Source organism: Musca domestica, unplaced genomic scaffold, assembly GCF_030504385.1.
Source record: "Musca domestica strain aabys unplaced genomic scaffold, Musca_domestica.polishedcontigs.V.1.1 6, whole genome shotgun sequence".
Taxonomy (NCBI): domain Eukaryota; kingdom Metazoa; phylum Arthropoda; class Insecta; order Diptera; family Muscidae; genus Musca; species Musca domestica.
Window position 1 is genome coordinate 21,281,042 of NW_026712363.1, and position 24,035 is coordinate 21,305,076.

Here is a 24,035-nt window from a genome sequence, read left to right on the forward strand (position 1 = left end):
GTTTTGGTATTGTCCCCATATAACTGTACTCTTTGATTTAAGGTATTCTCGGTGTTATAGTCACAATTTTAAACCAAACAATAAACTGTAAATTGGTAGCTTGTATGTAGGAAACATTTTGGCAGTTTCAAGTTTTGAAATAGACCCTATATAATTGTACCTCCAGATATTTGGTATTTCAATGAATTATACAACTGAAATTTTTTAAAATCCTATGACAGAAAATTACCTAAACAGATCCATATATGTATCGTATATCCCCTATACTAATGGTAACATCCGATATTTGGGATTTTCCCATTTTTGCAACATTTCTCAACGAAATTATCTCAAAAATAAGAATTTGTACTTCGCAAAAGGCGAACTTTTTCGTATAGCCATATTAGTACTTCACCCGATATTTGTTATTTCAATCACTTTGGCAGCAATATTACTTGGTGTAGTGGAGAGTAATTTATCCCTCTTTTCCCATAATTATTATAATGGTTTTAGTTAAAATGTTGTTTGTTTCTTAGACCACTATAAAATGATTTAGTGTGCCTTGTCATCTATAAGATGTGTCTTCCCGTTGGAAAAAAAATTTCCATTTACTTTTTTATTCTGAAAAACCACTGTCATATTTGCCGCCAACCCCTGACCCAAAGATTGAATGCCACAAGGTTTTCTATAGTTAGGTATTTGGCCATTTAGCCATTGGCATTTTGCATCGTTTTACAAAAACGTTGTGTTAAAAATCACACCAACAACCGCAAAACTTGATTTAGGCGCTTTGAATGGCGCTGTTTATCATAAACACATTCAAAAGCGTGGCAGGTTAATGAGAAATAGAAAAATCTTTCTGGAAAATTTGAAAAACACCGTTATGTAGCATACTTTTGGGAGCTCGCGTAAAGTTTTGAACTGAAAAAAAAAAACGTTTCTTTATATCAACCCTATACAAAATACAATGCTAAAAAATACAGAGTGAGATGAAAAAACTGCAACCAACTTCGGACTGCTGTCATTTCTAAGCCACTCGTCAGAAAAAAAAAAAATTATTCGTGATGGAATTCAAGCGTGATTGTGTGATTTCTTTATATTTGGCTGGAAAACCACAAGTGACAAGCAACCGCCACTCAAGAATGGTTACGAATTGAGGTTTCTCGCTTCATTTCCAGCGCACAATGGTCACCAAAATCTCTAGATACCAATCCGTTGGACTATTGTGTCTGGAATATTTTGGAAAGCAAGGTTGGCACTAAAAAATACCAAAGTGTCGATCCCCTCAAGCAAGCGCTTCGCCAGGAATGGGCCAAAATACCTCAGAGCAAATTTCGGGCAACGTGTGACGGTTTCATTGCCCGTTTGAAGGTCATAACTCGTGTCAAAGGTGACCAATTCGAACAAATCTAAACTTATTCTAAAATTTGCTGCTCTGAAATAAGTGTACTAAATTTTGTCAAGATCGGTTCAGATTTGGATATAGCTTCCATGCATATCTTCAACCGATTTCGAGTTAATTGTGCACCAAATGACCAATATCAGTCCAAAAGTCCTAAATTTTGGCACATCCGAACGAATTCAGTGTAGCAGCAAGTACATCAAATCGTTTAAGAAATAGCTATAGCTCTCATATATATCTTTTAGCCGATATCAGGTTTATTGTGCACCAAATGGCTAATATCAGCCTTAATGAACTGAATCGTGGCAGTTCTGACTGAATTCATCTCAGAAACAAATATTTCAAATTTGTCGAAAATCGGTTCGGATATAGCTATATCTTCCATATATATATGTTTCATCCGATTTGGTATTTAAGTCCCTTACATGCGTAATATGCGCTCCACAAGAATAATATTTGGTAGCAGATATCAGATACAGCCCTGTAATACCTCTATCAAATTTTATCTAGATTGATTCAGATTTGGATATAGCTCCCATATAAATCTATATCCGAAATCAGGTTTATTGTGCACCAAACGTATAATGTCTGACAAATGGCCAGAATTTTGTCACTTCCGACGGAATTCAGCCTAGAAGCAAGTACTCTAAATTTTGTTGAAAATCGTTTCAGATATAGCTATAGCTCCCACATATACATTTCATCCGATTTGGTTTAAAAGTCCCTCAAATACGTAATATGCATTCCACATCACGAATATTTGATACCGAATATCAGATACAGCTCGAAAATACCTTTGCCAAATTTGATCGAGATTGGTTCAGATTTTTATATACTTTCCATCCGATTTTACGGTTACTGTCCACCAGGTATGTAATGTCAACCGAATTGGATAGATGTATTATATTCACCGAATTGTACATTTGGTGGTCCGGTCCCTATAATCGGTATTTTGATGATTTTCAGGATTAGATATAGTTGAAATAAGGTTCATAGATCTATTTCACATAAATTCCCAATATAAACTTTTCTTGCGGAAGCTCTACTTAGTGTTCATAGTGGTTTAGGGTATCATAAAATCGGCCCCGCCCGACTTTAGGACTTTCTTTACTGGTTTTATTTATACGTTTGCTATGAGTATGTTACTTAAAGCGTATATTTAAGCGCCTCAAATTATGCAATAAAAATACTTTAAAAAGATATGGAATAAGTCACTTTATACATGACTCAAACATTATGTGTAATCTGGTAATCTGAGAGGTTAAATTTTGTGTCATTCCTTCTTGGTCAGTGATTTTAATAATTTAAATTTAAAATAATAATTTAATTGTTCTTTTTATTTCTCCACTACTCACTTGTTACTGAACAGCGGCTGGCCATTCATCCAATCTTCCGAGAATATATGCAACGATGTCGGCCTTGGCCCACTCTGGGCCGGACACACAACACGCATTGGCTTCAGTGGACGTCCCGAATAAATCATGAGACGATTTTTCGTATGACAACGCATGGCATCCTCTGAGGTGGGATCAACGGGCAGATAGGAACCCCAGGTTTGTACAAATAATGATTTATCCAACGATTGAGCCTCGATATACCACGAGAGGCCTTCACAACTGGAATCTTGTGATTTCATGGGATATTTGATTTCATCCTCACCACCGGCACCCTTCAATTTCAGACGTTTGCGACAATCGCTAACACGCTTGAATTCATACGAAGCAAAAAAGTTGACATCGGCAAAATCTTCGGATATATTCAATTTGGACACGGTAAATGTCAGCTCCATTATCCGTGAATTTGAAATAAATGTCAATGGGGCATTGTTGTACAAAGCCGATGAATTATCACAAAAACAGCCCATTTGTATTTTCACATCTCTAAAGGGTACATCGTAGAGTTTCAGTTCAGTTATGCGGCCGTCGGGATCCAGTTGATTGCATTTCGGTCGGCCAGTGTGCAGATCATTGTCGGTGGTACATGTTGTGCCCTCGCCAAAGGAGACATTGTGCAGCACGAGACGTACTCTCTCCGAAGGTCCAGCTTCGAAACGATAGAGGCAGGTTAGATTTTTGGCACCTCCCCGACCGTAGAGGAATACATTGCGCGGCACTTGAATGTTACCCTTACGTTTGCGAAAAACTCTTGAACACAATGGTGGTACGGGTTCTTCTCCCCTGCGTCCCGGCCATGGCTCACCGCCTTGTTCGGTATCCACAAATTCATAGTTGAGAGAGAATTGGGCAGGGAAGAGGGCAGTGCCTGTGTGGGTGTGGAATTCCAATTTCTGTAAAGAGAAAGAAAGAGAAGGTGTTATTTAGTGTCTGTTGGAATTGTAATTATGGAATTTTCTAAAAAAAGTGCTAAGGCCCATGTTTTTTTGAAATTTTGAAAATTGGCAGGAATATTCGATTTTTTTTTTCAAAGAGTGAGGGCAATTTTCCAATTTCGAAAAATTCAATTTTTCCTCAATTGTGGCGAAATCTTTCGAAATTGTTTAGAAAGCAGGGATATTCGGTTTTTTTTTCGATAAAAAATTTAAGAGAATTGTACCTTTCCGATTTCGAAAAAAGTTGCTGCCGATAACACTTTTTCCATACCTCTTGAATTTTTCAAAAGCAAAAAAATCTGTATTTTCGAATTTATGAAAGAATTGCAATTTTTTAATTTCAAAAAACAGTTGAGCTGAGAGTTAGGAAATTTAATTTTCAAATATCGAAAAAATTGTGCTGAATTGCAGAGATATTCGAGATTTTTTTCCGAAAATTTTTAAAAGAATTGTATTTTCTCGAATTTTGCAAAAAAAATTGTATTGAGTTGTGCTCTATATATCCCAATAACATTTTTTCGAAATCTTTACAATTTTCAAAAAAACAGACTCGCTATTTTTGAATGTCTAAAAATATTGCAATTTTCGAATTTTGAAAAAAGTGTGCTAAGTTTAGCTGAGGGTTGGGAAATTGTATTTTCGAATTTCGAAAAAAGTTATTCGAATATCGAAAAAGTTGTTTTTAAAGAATCGTTTCTCCAAAATTCGAAAAAGTCGCTAAGATGTTCAAAAAAAAAAAAAAAAAAAAAAAAATTGGAGACAGATGTCAAAAAAAAAAAGATTTGAAATTTCTAAAAAAACAGATATTTGAATTTGTTTTTGGAAAAAATCGAATACAATTCAACCCAACTATAATTTTTCCGAATTTTTAAGATACTCTTTATTCTGGGAAAATGAACAGTTTCCCCTATCCATTTTAATTTCCAAGAAAATTAAAACAAACCCCTTTCCCCTTTCAAATAAAAAAAAAAAAAAACTTAAATGCCATTTGAAACCACATAATCTTCAAAACAATTTTCAGGTCGTTATGCTGTGGCTTTTCGATAGGAGTGTGAGATAAATTAGTGGCATCAAATCGATCAATCAATTTATCAAATAAAATTATTTAGCAAAGAGGGTTGAGTTTTTTTCCTCACAACTTCCGCCACGCTTCAATTCCAAAATTTCCCCTGGATTTCAACCCTCTAAGAAAGATTAGCAAATCAGACTACCATTTGCAATTTCCAATGAAATCGAAAATGAAGCCAAAAGCAACGAAAAAAATGAAAAAAAAATATTTTCAATTTTCCGCAAGCAACTAATTTTTCTTCCATTGGAAATGGTCTCTTTCTCAAGCATTTGGTGGCCCAGGTCGTTGGTGTTCCGAAAAAAATTAAAAAAAAAAATTGTCAATATTTACACCCTCTGTCAAAGCTCAAAAGGTGGCAAATATTAGAAGTGGGGTCGAAGGCAAATGCTATCCAAAACGAGAAGAAGAGGAGGGGGGGGGGGGAGATAGGAAAAAAGCAAACTGTTATATAAATTGCAATTTAGGTACCCGTATTTACCCTCAGCTTGATTCGCAATGTTGTTTGCTGGTCCCCATTGGTTGGGAGAAGTAGTTTCTTTGCCAGCTTTTTTTTTCTTCTTTTCGTTGCTCAGTAAGAGCAAGGAAAATATGATGCAGGCAGAAAATAAAAACGATACATTAGAAGAACTTGAGGTTGTTGTGGTGCCGGTAATGTTACAAGGGTTGCCACGGAGATGGTGTGAACAAAAAGTTTGTCGGTTGCAAATTCAAATTGGGCTTGACAAATTTCGATTTACAGCTTTTTAAGAAGGATAATATATATATATATATATATATATATATATATATATATATATATATATATATATATATATATATATATATAGATATATATATATTATCCTTCTTAAAAATATATTATTTTTTTATGTAGCCCCTATATAACTGTAACTCCAGATTTTCTGTATTTAGAATGTGTCTACCACAATATCTAACTAAATCAGCTGAAACTTGACAATTTGGGGGTTCTTTGTTCTCTCCTTGTAAAAAAATTTCGTAAAGGACCACCAATAGGTGTAGCCCCATATAACTGAACCTCCGATTTTCTGTAATTTAAACGTTTTTGCCACATTTCCTAATTGAATTGGATGAAACTTGACAATAGGGGACCTCGGTAGGTGGAGGTTGCACAAATTTCGGATTTTTTGGTTGTTTTTAGTTTTACGACACTTAATTTATTTTATAGAGAATCGTTGAGGGTTATAAGTAGCTAATATGTTGATCCTCTATGAGGGAGGTACCTATATATTCCATATTTACACCAGTTCTTGTGTTTCTAGAAACGCTTTGTTCATATTTACACCACATCTTATGTTGCTAGAAATATTGACATCTGCTAGCATCGAACCCAATCGGATTTTTATATCATTTTATAGGAGTTATAATCATTCAAAAATTTGACCCTTTGTGTGGGAGGTGCCAGAACGATTTTTTAGATATATTATTTATTCACACTAGATTTTGTGTTGATATAAGTATTGGGATGAGCCGGATTTGGAATGGAATCAGATGTTCATTACTCCTATTATGAACTCAAAATTTTGAACCGGTGTGGGGGAGGTACCAGAAGGAGTGGGCCGATATCTATCATCTTTACACCAAATCTTGCATTAGTAGAAATATGGGAATGTTTAGAGAGATATAATTATTTAAAATTTTGACTCATTGTGAAGGACGTTTCAAAAGGAATTGTCTGATACAATCCATCACTCCACTCACTCACTATTTGATATACTGATAACTAGCGATATATCTAGTATGAACCAAATGGTACCAGCCAGACAGACCAACGGACGGACACTCATAGATCTACTCCGAATGTTCTGAAACCGATTTGGTTCAAAGAGATTTAAACCCTTTATTTCGATGAGACACATTTTGGCCGTATCAGGTGGTATATACCCCTGAAGCCATATGGCTGACGTGAAACATTACTGATGAAAGTGAAACATTACTTCACCATGTTTGAAGTACTTGCTTCTGGACTGAATTCGGTTGGAAGTGCCGAAATTCACTACATATGGGCTGATATTAATCATCTGCTGCCCAATAAACGTGAAAACGTTCGGAGATATATATGGGAGCTATATCCAAATCTGATACGTCCTTCATAAATTTTCGCAATTGTATTTTAGAAATCTATGAGATATATTGTAACACATATTATTCTTGTGGATATTCGACGGACCTTTGGGCCATTTGGGCCCATTCCAATCGACGAGGCTTGTCCGCAGGCAACATTCTTTGCCTCAATTGAATTTTGTACGGGAACAAATACAAATCAATGCGAATAATCCGTTGTAAAGTGGCAACCCTGTATTACGAATGTGAGGGACCTTAACACCAAATCGGATGAAACATATATATGGGAGATATAGCTATATCTGAACCGGTTTTCACCAAAGCTGAAGTACATGCTTTTAGGCTAAATTTGGTCGGAAGTGCCAAAATTCTCATTTTTGATTGATATTATCCATCTGATGCACTAAAAAAAACTAAAATCGGTCGAAGATATATATGGGAGCTACATCTAATTGTAAGCGATTCTTACCAATTTCAATAGGGTTCGACCTTTGACCAAACAAATGTTGTTTACAATAGTTCATCTCAATCGGATAATAAATGCGAGCTGCATTTTGTTCACATAAATACATGGAAAAAATATCGAAGTTTGATGTAAAAATGCTCGACATTAGCTGATAATCGATTTAATTTTTATTTTTTTTTTTTTAATTATTCCTTATTCAAAATCTAATATGATATTTTAAAATGGCAACTCTTTGCAGCTACCACCACCTCCATCTGTATTCCACTAAGAGTCAACCACCACCACTGCACCACTACGCGCTTAATTTAAACACGTAAATCAAATTTAAACACTTGACTTGATTCACGGCCCAAAGCAATATAACGAGTTCGGGGAATTGCATAAACATGCAATGTCATTTTACCTCTTCTATTGCCAAAAAACGAAGCTAAAGAAAATGAAAATCAAAACTTTAGTTAGTAAAGCAAATACCCCGAAAAAATGTTTAAAATAATATAAATAAACGAAGAAATTTAGTTGGCAAATTTGAAGCAAAAGACGGACGTAGCTGTCAGGCATGTTGTGGTTGGCAACAATGATGGTTTTGGAGCAAACTGATAATTAAAGACTATTTCGTTGAAACCAATAACTATTGCCGTTTGTTAGCAAAGTAGGTAAACTTGAAAGTAATTTTAAAACTGGCCCCAAAACACCAATATATGTGTTTATTATCAGTGTGGACATCAATGTTTTTTTTTTGATAAATTGTTCCTCAGTCTTTTTTCGAGCTGATGGATGAAAGTAACATAAAATTTTCTTTGAGGCAAAAAGTGCCAAAAAATCAAATATTCTACATTAAATTTAACTATAAATCTCGGAACAAACCATATATTTAAGATTAATAGTTTTTAAGAAAATTTCATTCGAAATAATAAAATTCTGCTAATAATTCTGGTAAGATTCAATCGATTTGTAAATAATGTTAGATCTAGTACAGAAATGCCAAAGTCGGGCTGGGCCGACTCTGCATAAATAGTAGAGGTACATACAACAAATAAAAATTTTTATGTGGAATATATGAGAATTAAAACATAGGGTAAGTGTGCCTAAGTTCGGCATGTCCCAGTAGTCGGCACTTTTTATTTTTAAGCCCAAATAAATGAAACTATTATGACTAAATAAATTTTGTTTACTTCAAATATATTGTCAGCTATCTTTATGTACAATTTCGCTAAGAAAAGATGATTTATTCTAATAAAAATTAAATTTTTGTCTGTGAAGGTCCTCAACAATCCATATTCTTAAGAAAAGTACAATAAAGACGTCGAATCAATTTAACTAAACAAAAATATTGTATTTTAATGAATTAATTTATTATTATTATTAATTATTCTTACAAAAAAATTGGTATGCCGACTGTTGGAACATTCCATACCGACAATTAGCAAGTGGTGCCGACTACTGGCAAAAAAGCATTGTTTTAATAAAACTACAGATTTATGAAATTTAATAAAAAGTTATTAAAACTTTATTTATTGTTGCAAAAACTATACAAAATGTCGAATCTGAATAAATTAACTTTGTAATAATTGAAAAGTTCCACTCAGAATGGTGAGCGATTAAAAACGCGAAAATCCTAAAAGTGCCGACTACTGGTACACTTACCCTACCATATTATTATTAAAAGCCGAAAGTAACTAATAATATATGGCAAGCTTCTATCGTATTCTACTGAATTTGACAGAGGCATTTATGTCTGAAACGATATTCATCAAAAACCTCCCATTTGAGCTGATACTAAACTTTTTAGGCACAATAAATGTGAAATCAGAAGAAGATATGTATGGGATCTGAACCGATTTCTACAATATTTAGGACAGGTATTTTTATGCTGTATCTGATAGTTGGCGCCAAATATCGTTGTTGTGGTGAGAATTCTATGTATGTGAGGGAGTAAAATACAAAATCGGATGAAACATATATATAAGACCTATAGCTATTTCTTAAGCGATTTTCACCAAATTTTGATATATTTTCTTCCTGCCTAAAATCGTTCGTATGTGCCAAAATCCATTCAATTCGGGCTGATATTAGCCATTTGGTGAACAATGGACCTGAAATCGGATTAAGGATATATATGGGAGATATATCCAAATCTTAGCCGATCTTGATAAAATTTGGCAAAGGTATGTCCGAGCTCGATGAGATATCTGGTACCAAATATCATTTTTGTCAAATGCATATGACTTAATGATCAAATCGGATGAAAAATACATATGGGAGCTGAAGCTATATCTGAACAGATTTTCACCAAATTTGATGTACTTCCTTCCAGACCCAATTCGGTTGGATGTGCCAAAATGCAGGTCATTTGGTCTGATATTGGCCATTTGGTGCACAAATAACGCGAAATCGGTTGAAGGTATATATGGGAGCTTGATAAAATTTGGTACAGGTATTTCTGGGCTGTATCTGATATCTGGTACCAAATGTCATTCCGTTGTGGTCCATATTACGCATGTAAGGAACTTACAACCTCAAATCGGATGAAACATATGTATGGGTGCTATACATACAGGTTTGCCCATATTCGACGGACCTTTGGGCCCTTTGGGCCCATTCCAATCGACGAGGCTTGTCCACAGGCAACATTCTTTGCGTCAATTGAATTTTGTACGGGAACAAATGCAAATAAATGCGAATAATCCGTTGTAAAGTGGACCGAGCCATGCCCAACTGCTGAAAACGGCGTTTTTGGGATGTTCTTGTGGACCTCTCAACACTGGCTCGTACGGCAGCGATATTCTCGGCCGATCGCCTTGGTCGACTTTTATATGGCCTCCTCGGATTAGAAAGAGCCTTACCAGTCGAAAATTTTTCGTATAAACGCTTAATGGTGTTCTTAGAAGGCGCATTTCTCACATTTTTTAATGTTTTAAAAGCATGTTGCGTTTTCACAATTGACTTCTTGTAAATTTCAACTATTTTAGAGCGCTCGCGTGGCGTGTATTGGTTCATGATAAAAATCTGCTTGGACTGACGCTTCAAACGCGGTATGTCATTAAGCGATGTGACATTTCTGTCAAAAGTTATGGCGTTGCCAGATGGGTCCGTCGAATATGGGCAGCCCTGTATATGGGAGCTATAGCTATTTTGTTCTTGAGCCAAAATAAATATTGCTTGGAAAATTTCATCCCAATCGGATAATACATGCGACCCGCATTTCGTTCACAAAAATACATGGACCGCCGGACGGACAGACGGAATGACATACATAAATTGACGCAGAAAGTGATCCTATGAAGATCCTCAAAATAAGTGACCATCTCGCTTGGAAACTAAATCCCAAAGCAACCTAAATTCCCCCTTCTGCCACTATTTTTGAAATTTCAGACTAAGATTACGACTTAGAGAACAAAAGGATCTTCTTGATTGCTTTTGCAAAATATGGTTAAACACTTCCATTAAATGGGATCATATCAAGTCTTAAAACTCACTTGGAGTTTTCAACCATGCAGACTGGGTATTAGACCGAGAAGTTATAGGTCAATTTATAGCAATTTAGGAAAAACTACCTAGATTCCGCAGTCCTACAATGCAATAGAAATTTTATTTTCAAATTTTAGGATTCCAACTTTATTGGTTCACCCAAAATTGAAATGGGACCAAATTTAGTGTCATTTAGTAAACATAAGTACGAATTTCCAAAACTACCTGCATTCCTCAGTCCTAGAATGCAATGGTATTCTTATTTTTAAATTTCAGCTCTATCGTTTCACCAAAATCGAATTTATACCAAATGTAGTACCATTTAGTACACAAAAGTACGAATTTCCAAAACTGCCTACATACCGCAGTTCTTCGATGCAGTAGCAATCTCTTTTCCAAATTTGACAATTTCATTTACATTCGTTCTCTTAAAATGTAAATGAGTCAACATTTAGTACCATTTAGTACACATAAGTACGAATTTCAAAATCTTGACACATAACCAAAATTGATGTGATATTTCTTTTCAGTATACACATTTTTCTTATTCAAAGGACTATATTGCCATCTATCGATCTAAATTTTTTCCTCCTTTGACACATACCCCCAAAAAATCGGAGTATTGAGGGGGATATTGATTAGAATGGAAAGGTGTTAAATTAGTAGTAAAAACGTAAACTCATAATTTTTATTATTATTTTTTTTATAATTAACTTCCACCATACTGTTGATTTTTCTTATAGTGAATTTCCCCCTTGCCATCTTTCCACATTCGACATCCCTATTGACATTTCACTGATTTATATCTCAACTATTATAATCTTTGCTTTAAAACCCCAAGTTTACGTTTTGGCGCTTGTCAGCAGTACAGAATTTATATTTATGTTTTTCTAACTCCATAGCTTGTCACTTTTCGCCGAAGTTGGCGAGAGAGAGAGAGGCGCAACCACCAAACCATAGCCACCCATTTGAATTTGTAGCACCGCTGAGCTGAAGTTCTATACTACATTTTCGTTGTGTACACTTTTTAAACAACATTATTTTCATTTCAATCTTCTTTAGATTTTGAGCTTGAGAGTTTTTTTTTCGTTGCATCGTGTTTTTCATGGTTGGCAGAAGACTTAAAGGAGTACAAATGAAGCACTTCGCAGGGAATGTAATGACATAAGGGCGACAGTGGGTCAAAAAAATTTAGTTTTTTTTTTTTTTTTTTTTGAGGAATGATGTGTAGCCCGGAGAACAAATTTGAGAGCTAAGAAATTATATCAACATATCATATCAGCGATATTTGTATTTCCTAAAGATCAAAAAGAGCAATAATAACGCCCTTAGGGTGGAAAATCAATGTACGACTTTCCTCCTAGATTTTTTCTGGAAATAGAATATAGGGTTCCGCTATAAGGTACGCTATATGAAGGTACATATCATATCATAGATATGTTTCATATAAAAGGAATTAAGTAATGTATGAAGTCTAAAATTGGTCAAACTTATGTCAGGAGAGAACATGGAAATTATTGTCTAGATTGTTCTAAGCTACAATCAACACAAAGACGAAACGGCTGAATCTAGATCTGGAAATTTACATTTTTTAGGGTCAGTCTTGGTGAGTAAAGTATGGTATGGTGAGTATAATACTTTGTATTGGACAAATGGAATGAGCTGGAATTCTAAAATTTCGAATGAGAGTCACAGAAGGCGAGTCGGATAGATATACCAAAGGGCTTCTGGAAATTCGATTTTTAATGTTACGAAAAGTTCTAAAAAGGTACCTTACTTCCAAAATAGTACTATTTGGTATTAAGTCAACGTACAAAGCTAAAAACTTGAAGGTGTTTTTGGAAATTTGTACTAAGTGTGAGAAATGTAGTAAATGGTACTAAATTTAAAACAGTTTGGTTTAGGGCGAATAGAAAAACTGGAATTTTGAAATTTTGTATTGTTGGTGGTTGGTTTTGTAAAAAAAAGGTGGCTCTGGAAATGTTTATTAAATTGTACGGTTATTACTAAATGGTACTATATTTAGTACAATTTTGTATTGAGTGAACAGATAGAGTTTGAAACCTAAAATTTAGTATTAGGGTCGCTGCTCATGTGCAACCTGGATATATGGACGAGGTTTTGAGAATGTGTACTATAATTGTACGAAAAGTACTAAATTGTACTAAATTTGGTACTGCGTGAAGGGACAGAGATACAATTTTGAAATTTGATATTTACATTATTGGTGGTATCTGCGTTTGAGATTTGGCGTTGGTTTAGAAATATGTACTAAAATTGTGCGAAAAGTACTTAATGGTACTAAATTTGTTGTTGCTATATTCCCGAAATTTGATGTTGAGTTCTTTGTTTGTTTCTAGAATTGAGATACGGATGTGGTTTTGGAAATGTGTATTATAATCGTACAAAAATACTAAATGGTACTAAATTAGGTACTGATTGAAGGGAGGGATCTGGAATCTCGAAATTTCATGTTGAGTTCTCTCTTTGTATCTGGAATTGAAATATGGAGGTGGTTTTGGAAATGTGGACTATAACTGTACGAAAAGTACTAGATGGTACTAAATTGCGTAGTCGGCGAAGGGGTAGAACTGAAATCATCAAACTTGATATTGAGGTCTTTGTTGGAATATGGAATTGAGATGTGGGGATTGTTTTTTGAAAATGTCTACTTCAACTGTTGGTATCTGAAAATAAGAGATGGAGGGGATTTTGGAAATGCGTACAATACTTCGAAAAGTACTATATGGATCTAATTTTGAATCATTGTTGGTGTCTGGAATGGAGAAATGTATATGGTTTTGGATATGCGTACTACATTTGGTATTAGGTAGAGGGTTAAAACTGAAATTCTAAAATTTGATATTGGGATAACGGTTGGTTTCAAGGTTTTACAAAGGGAGACGTTGTAATAGTTTCGGACAGAGAAATTGGATGTGGTCCATTGTGCAATGGGTTTACTAGTATCCTTCTCGGTAAACTTTAAAATTATAGATTTTGAAGAACATTTGAAGTAAGACGGCAAACAATTTCTTATTATTATATATACCCTATACCATTGAAAGTCTGAAAATTTAGTACGATGTATGAAGTTTGGATTAAGAAATGTTGTCAAACTGAACAAATTGTGCATTTTAAGTACTAACAATTAAAAATGAGCGAAGTTCGGCCGTCTAGAACTTCGATTGAATACCCTCCACCATTTTGAACGAATTTGGGAATTTTCAAAAAAATAAAATCCGTTAATAATTCTGTTAAAATCTTAAAAATTTTAACAATGCGAAACTTGAAGAAAAAAATCGCTACATAATGTAGTTAAAATCATCAAAATACCGAATATAAGGAGGCACCATTATATGGGGTCAATACCTAAACGTGAAATTGCACAGAAATCCATTACGAACTTCAAACACATAATTTGAAAAAATTCCGGTGAATAATGTCGCTAAAATCATTAAAATAATGAATATCGGAAGGTACCATTATATGGAGGCTATAGGAAGACGTGAACCTGGACAGATAATTTTCTGTCTTAGGCTCTAGTAACCATTACGAACTTCAAATACCAAGTTTGAAACAATTCCGGCGAATAATGTAAATCAAAATACCGAATATCGGGAGGTACCGTTATAGAGGGCTATACGAAGACGTTGATTTGTACATTTCTGTAATTTTCTGTCATAGACTGTAGTATCCATTACGAACTTTAGATACAACATTTTAAACAATTCCGATGAATAATGTCGCTAAAATCATCAACATACCGAATATCGGGAGGTGCAGTTATATGGGGGCTATATGAAGGCGTGGACCTGCACAGACAATTTTCTGTCTAGGCTGTAATTACGAACTTAAAATACCAAATTAGAAAAATTTCTGGTGGATAATGTCGCTAAAATCACCAAAATACAGAATACATTTTCAATACCAAAAATCCTGCTGACATAATATACATGTGAGTAAAATTTTATCAACCTAACTTTTCGTACGGAAGCTAGAGTGATTTCCACAGACAGACGGACATCGCTAAATCGAAATAGAATTTTATTCCGATCAGGAATATACATATACTTCGTGTGGTCTAAAATGTACATTTCGAGGTGTTGCAAACGGAATAAAAAGCTAAATTTGCCCTTCATACTATGGTGGAGGGTATAAAATGACGTAACACGAACTTGTGGCTCGAATCTAAAATTTAATGGTAGAACTTTCGCTGACGAAGTAATGGGAACTTGCTAATCTTCACTCATTGTTCTCGTTCCATCAGTTAAAAATTGTTGTTACTCATACGACCCAAAGTAACTGATTAAAAATAATTCCGATCCAATAGAGTATAATTTTTTTTTACTCCACATGCACTGTCCGCACTATTTATGTTGGCAACAAAATACAACCATGAGTCTATCATTCCTCGCTGTCATTGTTGCCGTCTGCCGACTCCTTCGTGTAATTTAATTAGAATTTTCAGTGTGACTCTTGAGCTTTATGCAGTGTCGATGGAACAAACAGTGGCTTTTTGGTTGGTGGGTTGGCTGGTTGGTTGGATGGATGGATGGCTGGCTGACTGGTTTGCTGTTCTTTGGCAAATAGCAGAGAAATGGCGCCTTTCAATCTACCTACCTTCCCAACCTACCAACCTACCTACCTAGTCAAATCCTAAAGCTCTTGGCACACTTGGCTACTTGCGTTAGAGTGCGACAATGACAAGCAATCCGATGACGACCACATCATGATTATGCATAGGTATGGGTGTGTGTTTCTGTGTGTCCTGGTTAAAAATGTAGCTTGCCAACCTCTTTAATTTTTTGTGTTAGCATAGCAAAAACGGGTACGTACGTACGTACTCCAAATAGAGGTTTCTTTGGCAATTCTTTGCCAGTGGTGTTCTTGCCATCATTCCTGGTCCTTTCCTTTTGCTCTGGCCGTGGCTGGCCTGGCTGCCTCGGTGGTGGTGTTGTTGATCTTGTATATGTATAGATATGTATATTTTATTTTGCAATGAGTATTTGCATATTTACTACTCGTTATTACCACCGTTGCGTTGCATTTGTTGTGGGGAATGACAACGAAACAGGACTTTGCCGATGCTACTAAACTTGAAGGATAACGAGCCAAGAAATTGAAATGTTTTGTAGACACAAGAAATTGTACGTCGAAATGGCAGTGGAAGAGACCATTCGTTAAATTATACAATCAGCGTAGCTGGTAGCTGGATGGCTAGCTAGCTGGCTGGCTGGCTGGATGTTCTCTATAAGCTGGTAGTTTGTTTATTTGGTAAATATTTTATTATAAAATGATGCTTATATTATTTGCCAGAGTGCAATGTAAAGAGAACATTAACAGTAAATTGATGATTGCACTGGGATTTAAAGTCTGGAGTATTTTTTCAAAGGTGTTCGTGGGGGGAGGGGGGAAAGGGGAGTTGGGAAAAAGTGGAGGGAAATTGAAATTGAATCTATTGAAACATATTTCTCACGGGGTCGGAAGTAATTTTTTATACTGAACTATTATTATTCTATAGAGGCGAGGCGAGTCGGGAAATCTGCGAGGTTTTTCTAACCAGAACATTTTTATACCCTCCACCTTGGAAAGGAGGGTATATTAACTTTGTCATTCCGTTTGTAACATCCTTAAATATTCGTCGTAGACCCCATAAAGTATATATATACTGTCCGTCTGTCTGTCTGTCTGTTGAAAGCACGATACAGCCCACATTATTTGACGTGAGAGCCAAAATTTAGCAGAACAATTTGTATTGTGTCTAGGATGGTTGGTATTGAAAATGAGATATATCGGTTCATGTTCTGGTATAGTCCCCATATAATGGTACCTCCCAATATTCGGTATTTTGATGATTTATGCCACATTTTTTCACGGATTTGTCTGATAATTGGTATTTGTAGGTCATAACGGGTCCCTGTGCATGTGGCGAAACATTGCCTGTATGGGTCCACGATTTGGTATAGCCCCCATATAAAGGTACCTCCCGATATTCTGTGTTTTGTTGGTTTTTGCCACATTTTTTCACTGACTTGTCTAAAAATTTGTATTTGTGTGTATTTTACACATTTTTTCACGGATTTGTCTGAAAAGTGGTATTTGTAGGTCATAATGGGTTCTAGCTCCTTTGGCGAAACATTGCATGTATAGCTCCACTATTTGGTATAGCCCCCATATAACGGTACCTCCCGATAATCTGCATTTTAGTGGTTTTTGCCACATTTCTTCTAATGTTTCCTTTACTCTAAAGTGGAGGGTATTAAAAGTTTGGCCCGGCCGAACTTAATGTTTTTTTACTTGTTTTTGAATTATTATTATACCTTCTATCCCTCAAATTTAATATACCCTTCAGTCAGCATAAAATTCTAAATCGATTTAATAATGTCCGTCCGTCTGTGGAAATTAATCTAGCTTCCGAACGAAATGAAGTAAGTTGATAAAATTTTACTCAAATGTGTCTATAGGACTATTGATATTGAAAATGGCCTATAGGTCCACATTTTGGTATAGCCCTCGTATAAATGTACCGACATATGTGTGTTTAGTAACAATTTTAACCCGAATTTTCTGTAAATTGGCAGCATTATGTAAGAAACTTATTTGTATAGAATTGTACATATAGGTCCAAGTTTTGGTATAGACCCCATTTAACTTTTGGTAATTTTAGCGGCATTTTATCTCCAGAATTATTTCAAATTTCGTATGCATGTCCACGTCTTCGTATAGCCCCTAAATATTGGTACCCCCTACATTCGGCAATTTGATGATTTTGGCAACATTATTTTCCGGAATTGTTTCAAATTTAGTATTTGCACTTCGTAACGAGTACTACGGCCTGTTACAGGAAATTGCCTACACAGACACACGTCTTCGTATAGCTCCCATGTATCGGTACCTCCGCATATTCGGTATTTTGATAATTTTATCCCACTTTTCACTGGAAATATTTCGAATCTGGAATTTAAAGTTCCTAATGGGTATTACATCCTATGATAGAAAGTTGTTCATACAAGTCCTCGTCTTCGTATAGCCTCCCCATATAACGGTGCCCCTCAAATTCGGTATTTTGATGATTTAAGTATAATTATTCTTCGGAATTATTGCAAGTGGCGTAGTTTAATATCGTAATGACCTATAACGTCTTCGTATAGGACCAAATCTGAAAAAAAAACTGCAACCAATTTCAGACTGATGTCATTTCTAAGCCATTCATCCGACAGCTGTTAAAATTATATATTGTTCTCAAGCTTACAAAAGCATTTTGGTGAAAATTTTCCAGAAAAAAAGTTATTCGTGATGAAATTCAAGTGAGATACAGTGATTTCTTTATATTTGGCTGGAAAACCACAAGTGGCTATCGTTAGAGCACTCCAGCATTTAAATGTGAATAAATCTTTTGTGTCTTGTATCATCGCTCGTTATCGTGATACTGGTAGCGTAGCCCGACGTCAAAGAAGTGGACGGAAGAAAACAGCAACATCAGCAGAAATGATTCGAAAAGTAAAGAAGCGACTTGATCGAAAACCGCGTCGCAATGGCCGAAAAATGGCTCGTGAACTGAACATATTGCAATATACCATTCGGCAAATATTGAAAAATGAGCTCGGAGTAAAGCCATTGAAATTCCAAAAAGTGCAAGAACTACCACCGCAACAAAAAGAAAATAGACTCAAAAGAACTAAAGAGTTGCTTCGTTTGGCCGAAAGTGGTGCACCGCCGAGTTTGGTTTCCTCCGATGAGACAACATTCATTGTCCAGCAGTTTGTAAACAAACAAAATGATAGTGTTTACTTGCCAAAGAGGTCACCTGAAAATGTGCACCTTCGGTTGGCCACCAGAACTCAAACGCCGGCCATGATGATTTTGTGGGCCGCCATAACAGCCGATGGTCGCTCTCCGCTCGTTTTAATCGACTGTGGCATTAGAATAAATGCCGAATATTATTGCGAAAATATTCTGAAGGGTGTATTAAAGCCTTGGACACGCAAACATTTTGGCCGCAGACCTTGGACATTCCAACAGGAATCAGCACAAGCATGCGCCACCCAAGAATGGTTACAAAGTGAGGTTCCTCGCTTCATTTCCAGCGCACAATTGCCACCAAGATCTCCGGGTACCAATCCGTTGGATCATTGTGTCTGGAGAATTTTGGAAAGCAAGGTTGGCAAGCGCTTCGCCGGGAATAAGTCAAAATACCGCAGAGCAACATTCGGGCAGTGTGTGACGGTTTCATTGTCCGTATGAAGGCCATAATTCGTGCCAAAGGTGACCAATTCGAACAAATCAGAACTTATTCTAAAATTTGATGCTATTTCCGACATTTTTTGTTTTCATTCAATAAAACTTAAAAAAAAAAACCAGCAAAGAAAGTCCTAAAGTCGGGCGGGGCCGGTTTTATGATACCCTACACCACTTTGCTAATTTAGTTGAGCTCCACATAACAATTAAAAGTTTTTTTGGGAGAATTCAATCATACACCCTATGACTATAATTATAATTTAAAATTCTAAGGACTAAATATGCCGAAGCATTTGTATCTTTTAAATTCGGACTTGTATTGCCCATTTGGCGCAAAATTAATTTGAAATCAGATAAAGATATATATGGGAGCTATTTCCAAATCTGAACCGATCTCGATAAAATTTTGCAAATATATTTCTGAGCTGTATTTGATATATTTCCCTGTGGGTAACAAATACAACAAATCGGATGAACAATATATATGGGAGCTATAGCTATATCTGAACCGATCTTTACCAAATTTGGCATACTACCTTCTAGACTCGATTCAGTCGTATGTGCCAAATTCCATCCCATTTGGGCAAATATTAGACATTTGGTGCACAATAAAATGTAAATCGGACAAAGTTATATATGGGAGCTATATCCAAATCTGAACCGATCTCGATAAAATTTAGCAAAGGTATTTCTGAGGTGAATTTGATATATTTCCCCAAATATTGTTATTACAGAGTGCATATTACGGCTGCGGAGGATAAAAATAACAAATCGGATAAACAATATATATGGGAGCTATAGCTATATCTGAACCGATTTCGATCAAATTTGGCATACTTATTTTCAGGCCTAATTTGGTTGTATGTGCAAAATTTCATACTATTCGGGCTGATATTACACGTTTGGTGCACAATAAAAAGCAAATCGGACGAAAATATATATGGGAGCTATATCTAAATTTTTACCGATTATCTCCAATTTCAATAGGGTTCGTCCTTGGGTCAAACAAATGTTGTTTGGAAAATTTCATCTCAATCGGATAATAAATAAGACCTGCATTTTGTTCACAAGAATGCATGGACAGACGGACGGACAGACGGACGGACAGACGGACGGACGGACTGACATGCATAAATCGACTCAGAATGTGATTCTATGCAGATCATCAAAAGGAACTATGGGTCTATCTCGTTTCCTTTTGCCTGTTACAAACAAATGCACAAAGACATAATACCCTGACCACCTTCTGGTGTAGGGTATAATTAACCAGTAAGGAAAGCTCAAAAGTCGGGCGGGGCCGACTATATGATACCCTACACCACTATGCATATTTAGTAGAGCTCTCGTAAAAAGGTTTATACAGGGCATTTCAGAGCTCTATGAGATATTTGGTACAAAATCAAAATCTATCTTATTCTATCGTGCATTTTACGAACTATAGCTATCTCTGAACCGGGTTTCTCCAAATTTTACGTATTAGCTTCTAGACTGAATTCGGTCTTATGTACGAAAATTCATGCCATTTGGGCTGATATTGACCATTTAGTGCACATTTAACCCGAAATCGGATGAAGATATATATGGGAGCTATATCCAAATCTGAACCGATTTCGATAAAAATTTAAAACAGCTATTCCTGTGCTCCATCTAATACCTGGTACCAAATATCACGGTTGTGGAGTGAATATTACGAATGTATGGGACTAAAACACCAAATCGAATGAAACATATATATGGTTGCTATATCTATATCTGAACCGATTTTCACTGAATTTGATATGCTTGCTTCTAGGCTGAATTTGGTCCGATTTACTAAAATTCAGTCCATTTGGACTTATATCGGCCATTTGGTGCACAATTAACCCGAAATCGGATGGAGATATATATGGGAGCAATATCCAAATCTGAACCGATTTCGATAAAATTACAAACAGCTATTTCTGGGCTGTATCTTATATGTGGTACCAAATATCATTCTTGTGGAGTGCATATTACGAATGTGAGAGGCTTAAACACCAAATCGGATAAAACATATATATGGGAGCTATAGCTGTTTCTGAACCGATTTTCTCCAAATTTGTTGTATTTGCTTTAAGGCTAATCTCGGTCACATGAGCCAAAATTCGGGCCATTTGGGCTGATATTGGCCATTTGGTGGCCAATTAACCCGAAATCGGATGAAGATATATATGGAAGCTATATGCAAATCTGAACCGATTTCGATAAAATTTAAAACAGCTATTTCTGTGCTCCATCTAATACCTGGTACCAAATATAACGGTTGTGGAGTGCATAGTAGGAATGTGAGGGACTTAAAGATCAAATCGGATGAAAGATATATATGGGAGCTATAGCTATATCGATTTTCTCCAAATTTGATATACTTTCTTCTAGTCCGAACTCGGTTGGGTGTGCCAAAATTCAGGTAATTTGGACTGATAGTGGACATTTGGTGCACATTTAACCCGAAATCGGATGAAGATATATATGGGAGCTATATCCAAATTTGATCCGATTCTCACCAATTTCAATAGGGTTCGTCCTTGGGCCAAAAAAATATTGTGTGGAAAATTTCATCTCAGTCGGATAATAAATGCGACCTGCATTTTGTTCACAAGAATACATGGACAGACGGACGGACGGACGGACAGACGGACTGACATGCATAAATCGACTCAGAAAGTGATTCTATGAAGGTTCTCAAAAGTAACTATGGGTCTATCTCGTTTCCTTCTCCATGTTACAAACAAATGCACAAAGACATAATACCCTTACCACTATGTGGTGTAGGGTATAAAAATTATGGCATATGACTTTGTTGCAGTTTTTTTATCTCCCCCTCTACCCTCTGTAGTCATATGACAGAGGATATAAAAACTTTTTTCGGCTTTAAAATGTGTTTAAAATGAACTGGACAATTGACTTGTATGAGAGGACTTTTTTGTTGTTTTTTAAGGATTAAATTCTTCTTGATTCTTTTGATTTTTATCGGAAGAATTGTACAATTTTTACCTTCCACAAAACATGTCACATCCGGGGTGTTGAAGGCATTTTGACTCACTCTCACATAATTACGCATTATGTTTTTTTGAAGTTCGACTTGCCAGCTGTCTGACAGACTGATGAACCATTAGTCGAAACAATTGAGTTGATGTGGTGATGGTGTTGCTGTTGGTGCTGGTCATCAGCGTCAATGTCATCAGTAGCATCAATGTTTGCACAAAACACCAAAATGACCATCCACAGCAGCATTGCAACATGGTCAAAATTTGATGGCATTTATATGGGCTGTTTTGTTTGTAGCTCACATCGCGGCTACAATGATGACTACAGTGCTGTTGTTTCACCCACCCAACAGGTCTAACATCCTCGCCATCATCATCATCATCATCTAAGTATGCTGCGCCTGCATACACAAAAATCCAATCTTAAGCCTCATGTATATATGCAATGAAAACCTCAAATTGTGTTGTGAACCACAAAAAAGTCTATTAAAATTTTATGGCTTAATTTTACAATATTTCTCTTTTGTAGTCATTTCAGGCATTTGGAGTGGGCGAGTGGGACATGTTCATTCGCCAAGGAGTCACAGTCATGGCCATGATGATGGTGGTTAGTCGGGGGGGTTGGAGTGATGTCGTTTTCATATTTTTATAGGTTGGCTGGCAAATAACAAAAGCAACACCAAACCCCCAAAAAAAAAAAAAAAAAAAAACGAAGTGGAAAAAACCTCAACAAAAATTTTGCGGATACCAATGTCCAATTGGTGGCAAAAACTCTGGCAGGCCATACCATCCATATTTGTCCAATACTGTACTTTGATTTAATGAAAAATTCATGCACTAAGTAAGTACATTGGTCGTTCGGTTGGTTGTTACGCTCTTCATTTTCCGCATAACAAAAATACCGTTAATGTTTAATGCAATGATATGCAAAAAAAAAAATATTATATTTTATATTTTATTGTGGTTTAATATGTTATCGCCACACACGCTCTGGCCATAGGAAATTGCAGAAATCAATGTTATTAACTTTCCATAACAAAAGGTGAAAAACAACAACAGCAACAGCCATCGTCGTCATGAAAGTAATTTTAACCATTTATTGTGAATTTTTTATGAGTCCGTATGGGTACCGCAGAAATCATATTAAATCATATGTAAATGCCGAGTTACGTTACTGCCACACAATATTCTGGGAATTAATGGATTTTGGTTGATTTATGAATAGTTTATGTAAATGATTGGTTTTTGCTGCTCCCGTTGTTGTTGTTGTTTTTTGGTTGGTGGATTTTTCGTGGAAATTATGAAAAATTATTGAAATCTCTTAGGGATTTGTGCCGATGCATACAAAAGTGTCAACAAAATCGCAAATGAAATGAAATTAAACCAAAGGACAAAGGTGCGTATGATTAATATAAATAGAAATTAATTCGGCGACCAAGGGGCGTATGAGCAATATTAATTTTTAATGAAATGGCAAGGAGTAATTAATATTAATTGGGAAAAGTTATTTTGTTTAATGCTAATTTTATAAGGAACTTTGAAATTTCAAATATGGCAATAATATAATAATGATTTAACATGGATGCATATACAGGGTGAGATAAAAAAAACTGCTAAAAATCATCAAAATTTAGTATAAGTTTAGATTTATTCGAATTGGTCACGTTTGGCACGAATTATGGCCTTCAAATGGCCAATGAAACCGTCACACGCTGCCCGAATGTTGCTCTGCGGTATTTTGGCCAATTTTCGCCGAAGCGCTTGCTTTTGGCGAAAACTCAATATTTAAAAACGCAGAAAACTCCATATTTCAGGAGTCACGAAAACTCCAAATTTCAGAACTTGACACTTTAGTATTTTTTTAGTGCCAACATTGCTTTCCAAAATACTACAGACAAAATAGTCAAACAGATTGGTATCCGGAGATTTTGGTGGCCATTGTGCGCTGGAAATGGAGCGAGGAACCTAAGTTTGTAACCATTCTTGGGTGGCGCGTG

At 35.8% G+C, this 24,035-nt stretch overlaps 1 protein-coding gene across 1 annotated transcript in view; it reads right to left on the bottom strand.

Moving 5' to 3' along the window:
• The window catches only part of LOC101900285 (uncharacterized), a 510,960-nt gene that overhangs the window by 59,646 nt on the left and 427,279 nt on the right, over window positions 1-24,035 (bottom strand). Inside the window, exon 13 of the mRNA XM_059129113.1 lies at window positions 2,737-3,668. Within this exon, the coding sequence (XP_058985096.1) occupies window positions 2,737-3,668 (932 nt within the window). The remainder of the gene's footprint in view (window positions 1-2,736; window positions 3,669-24,035) is intronic.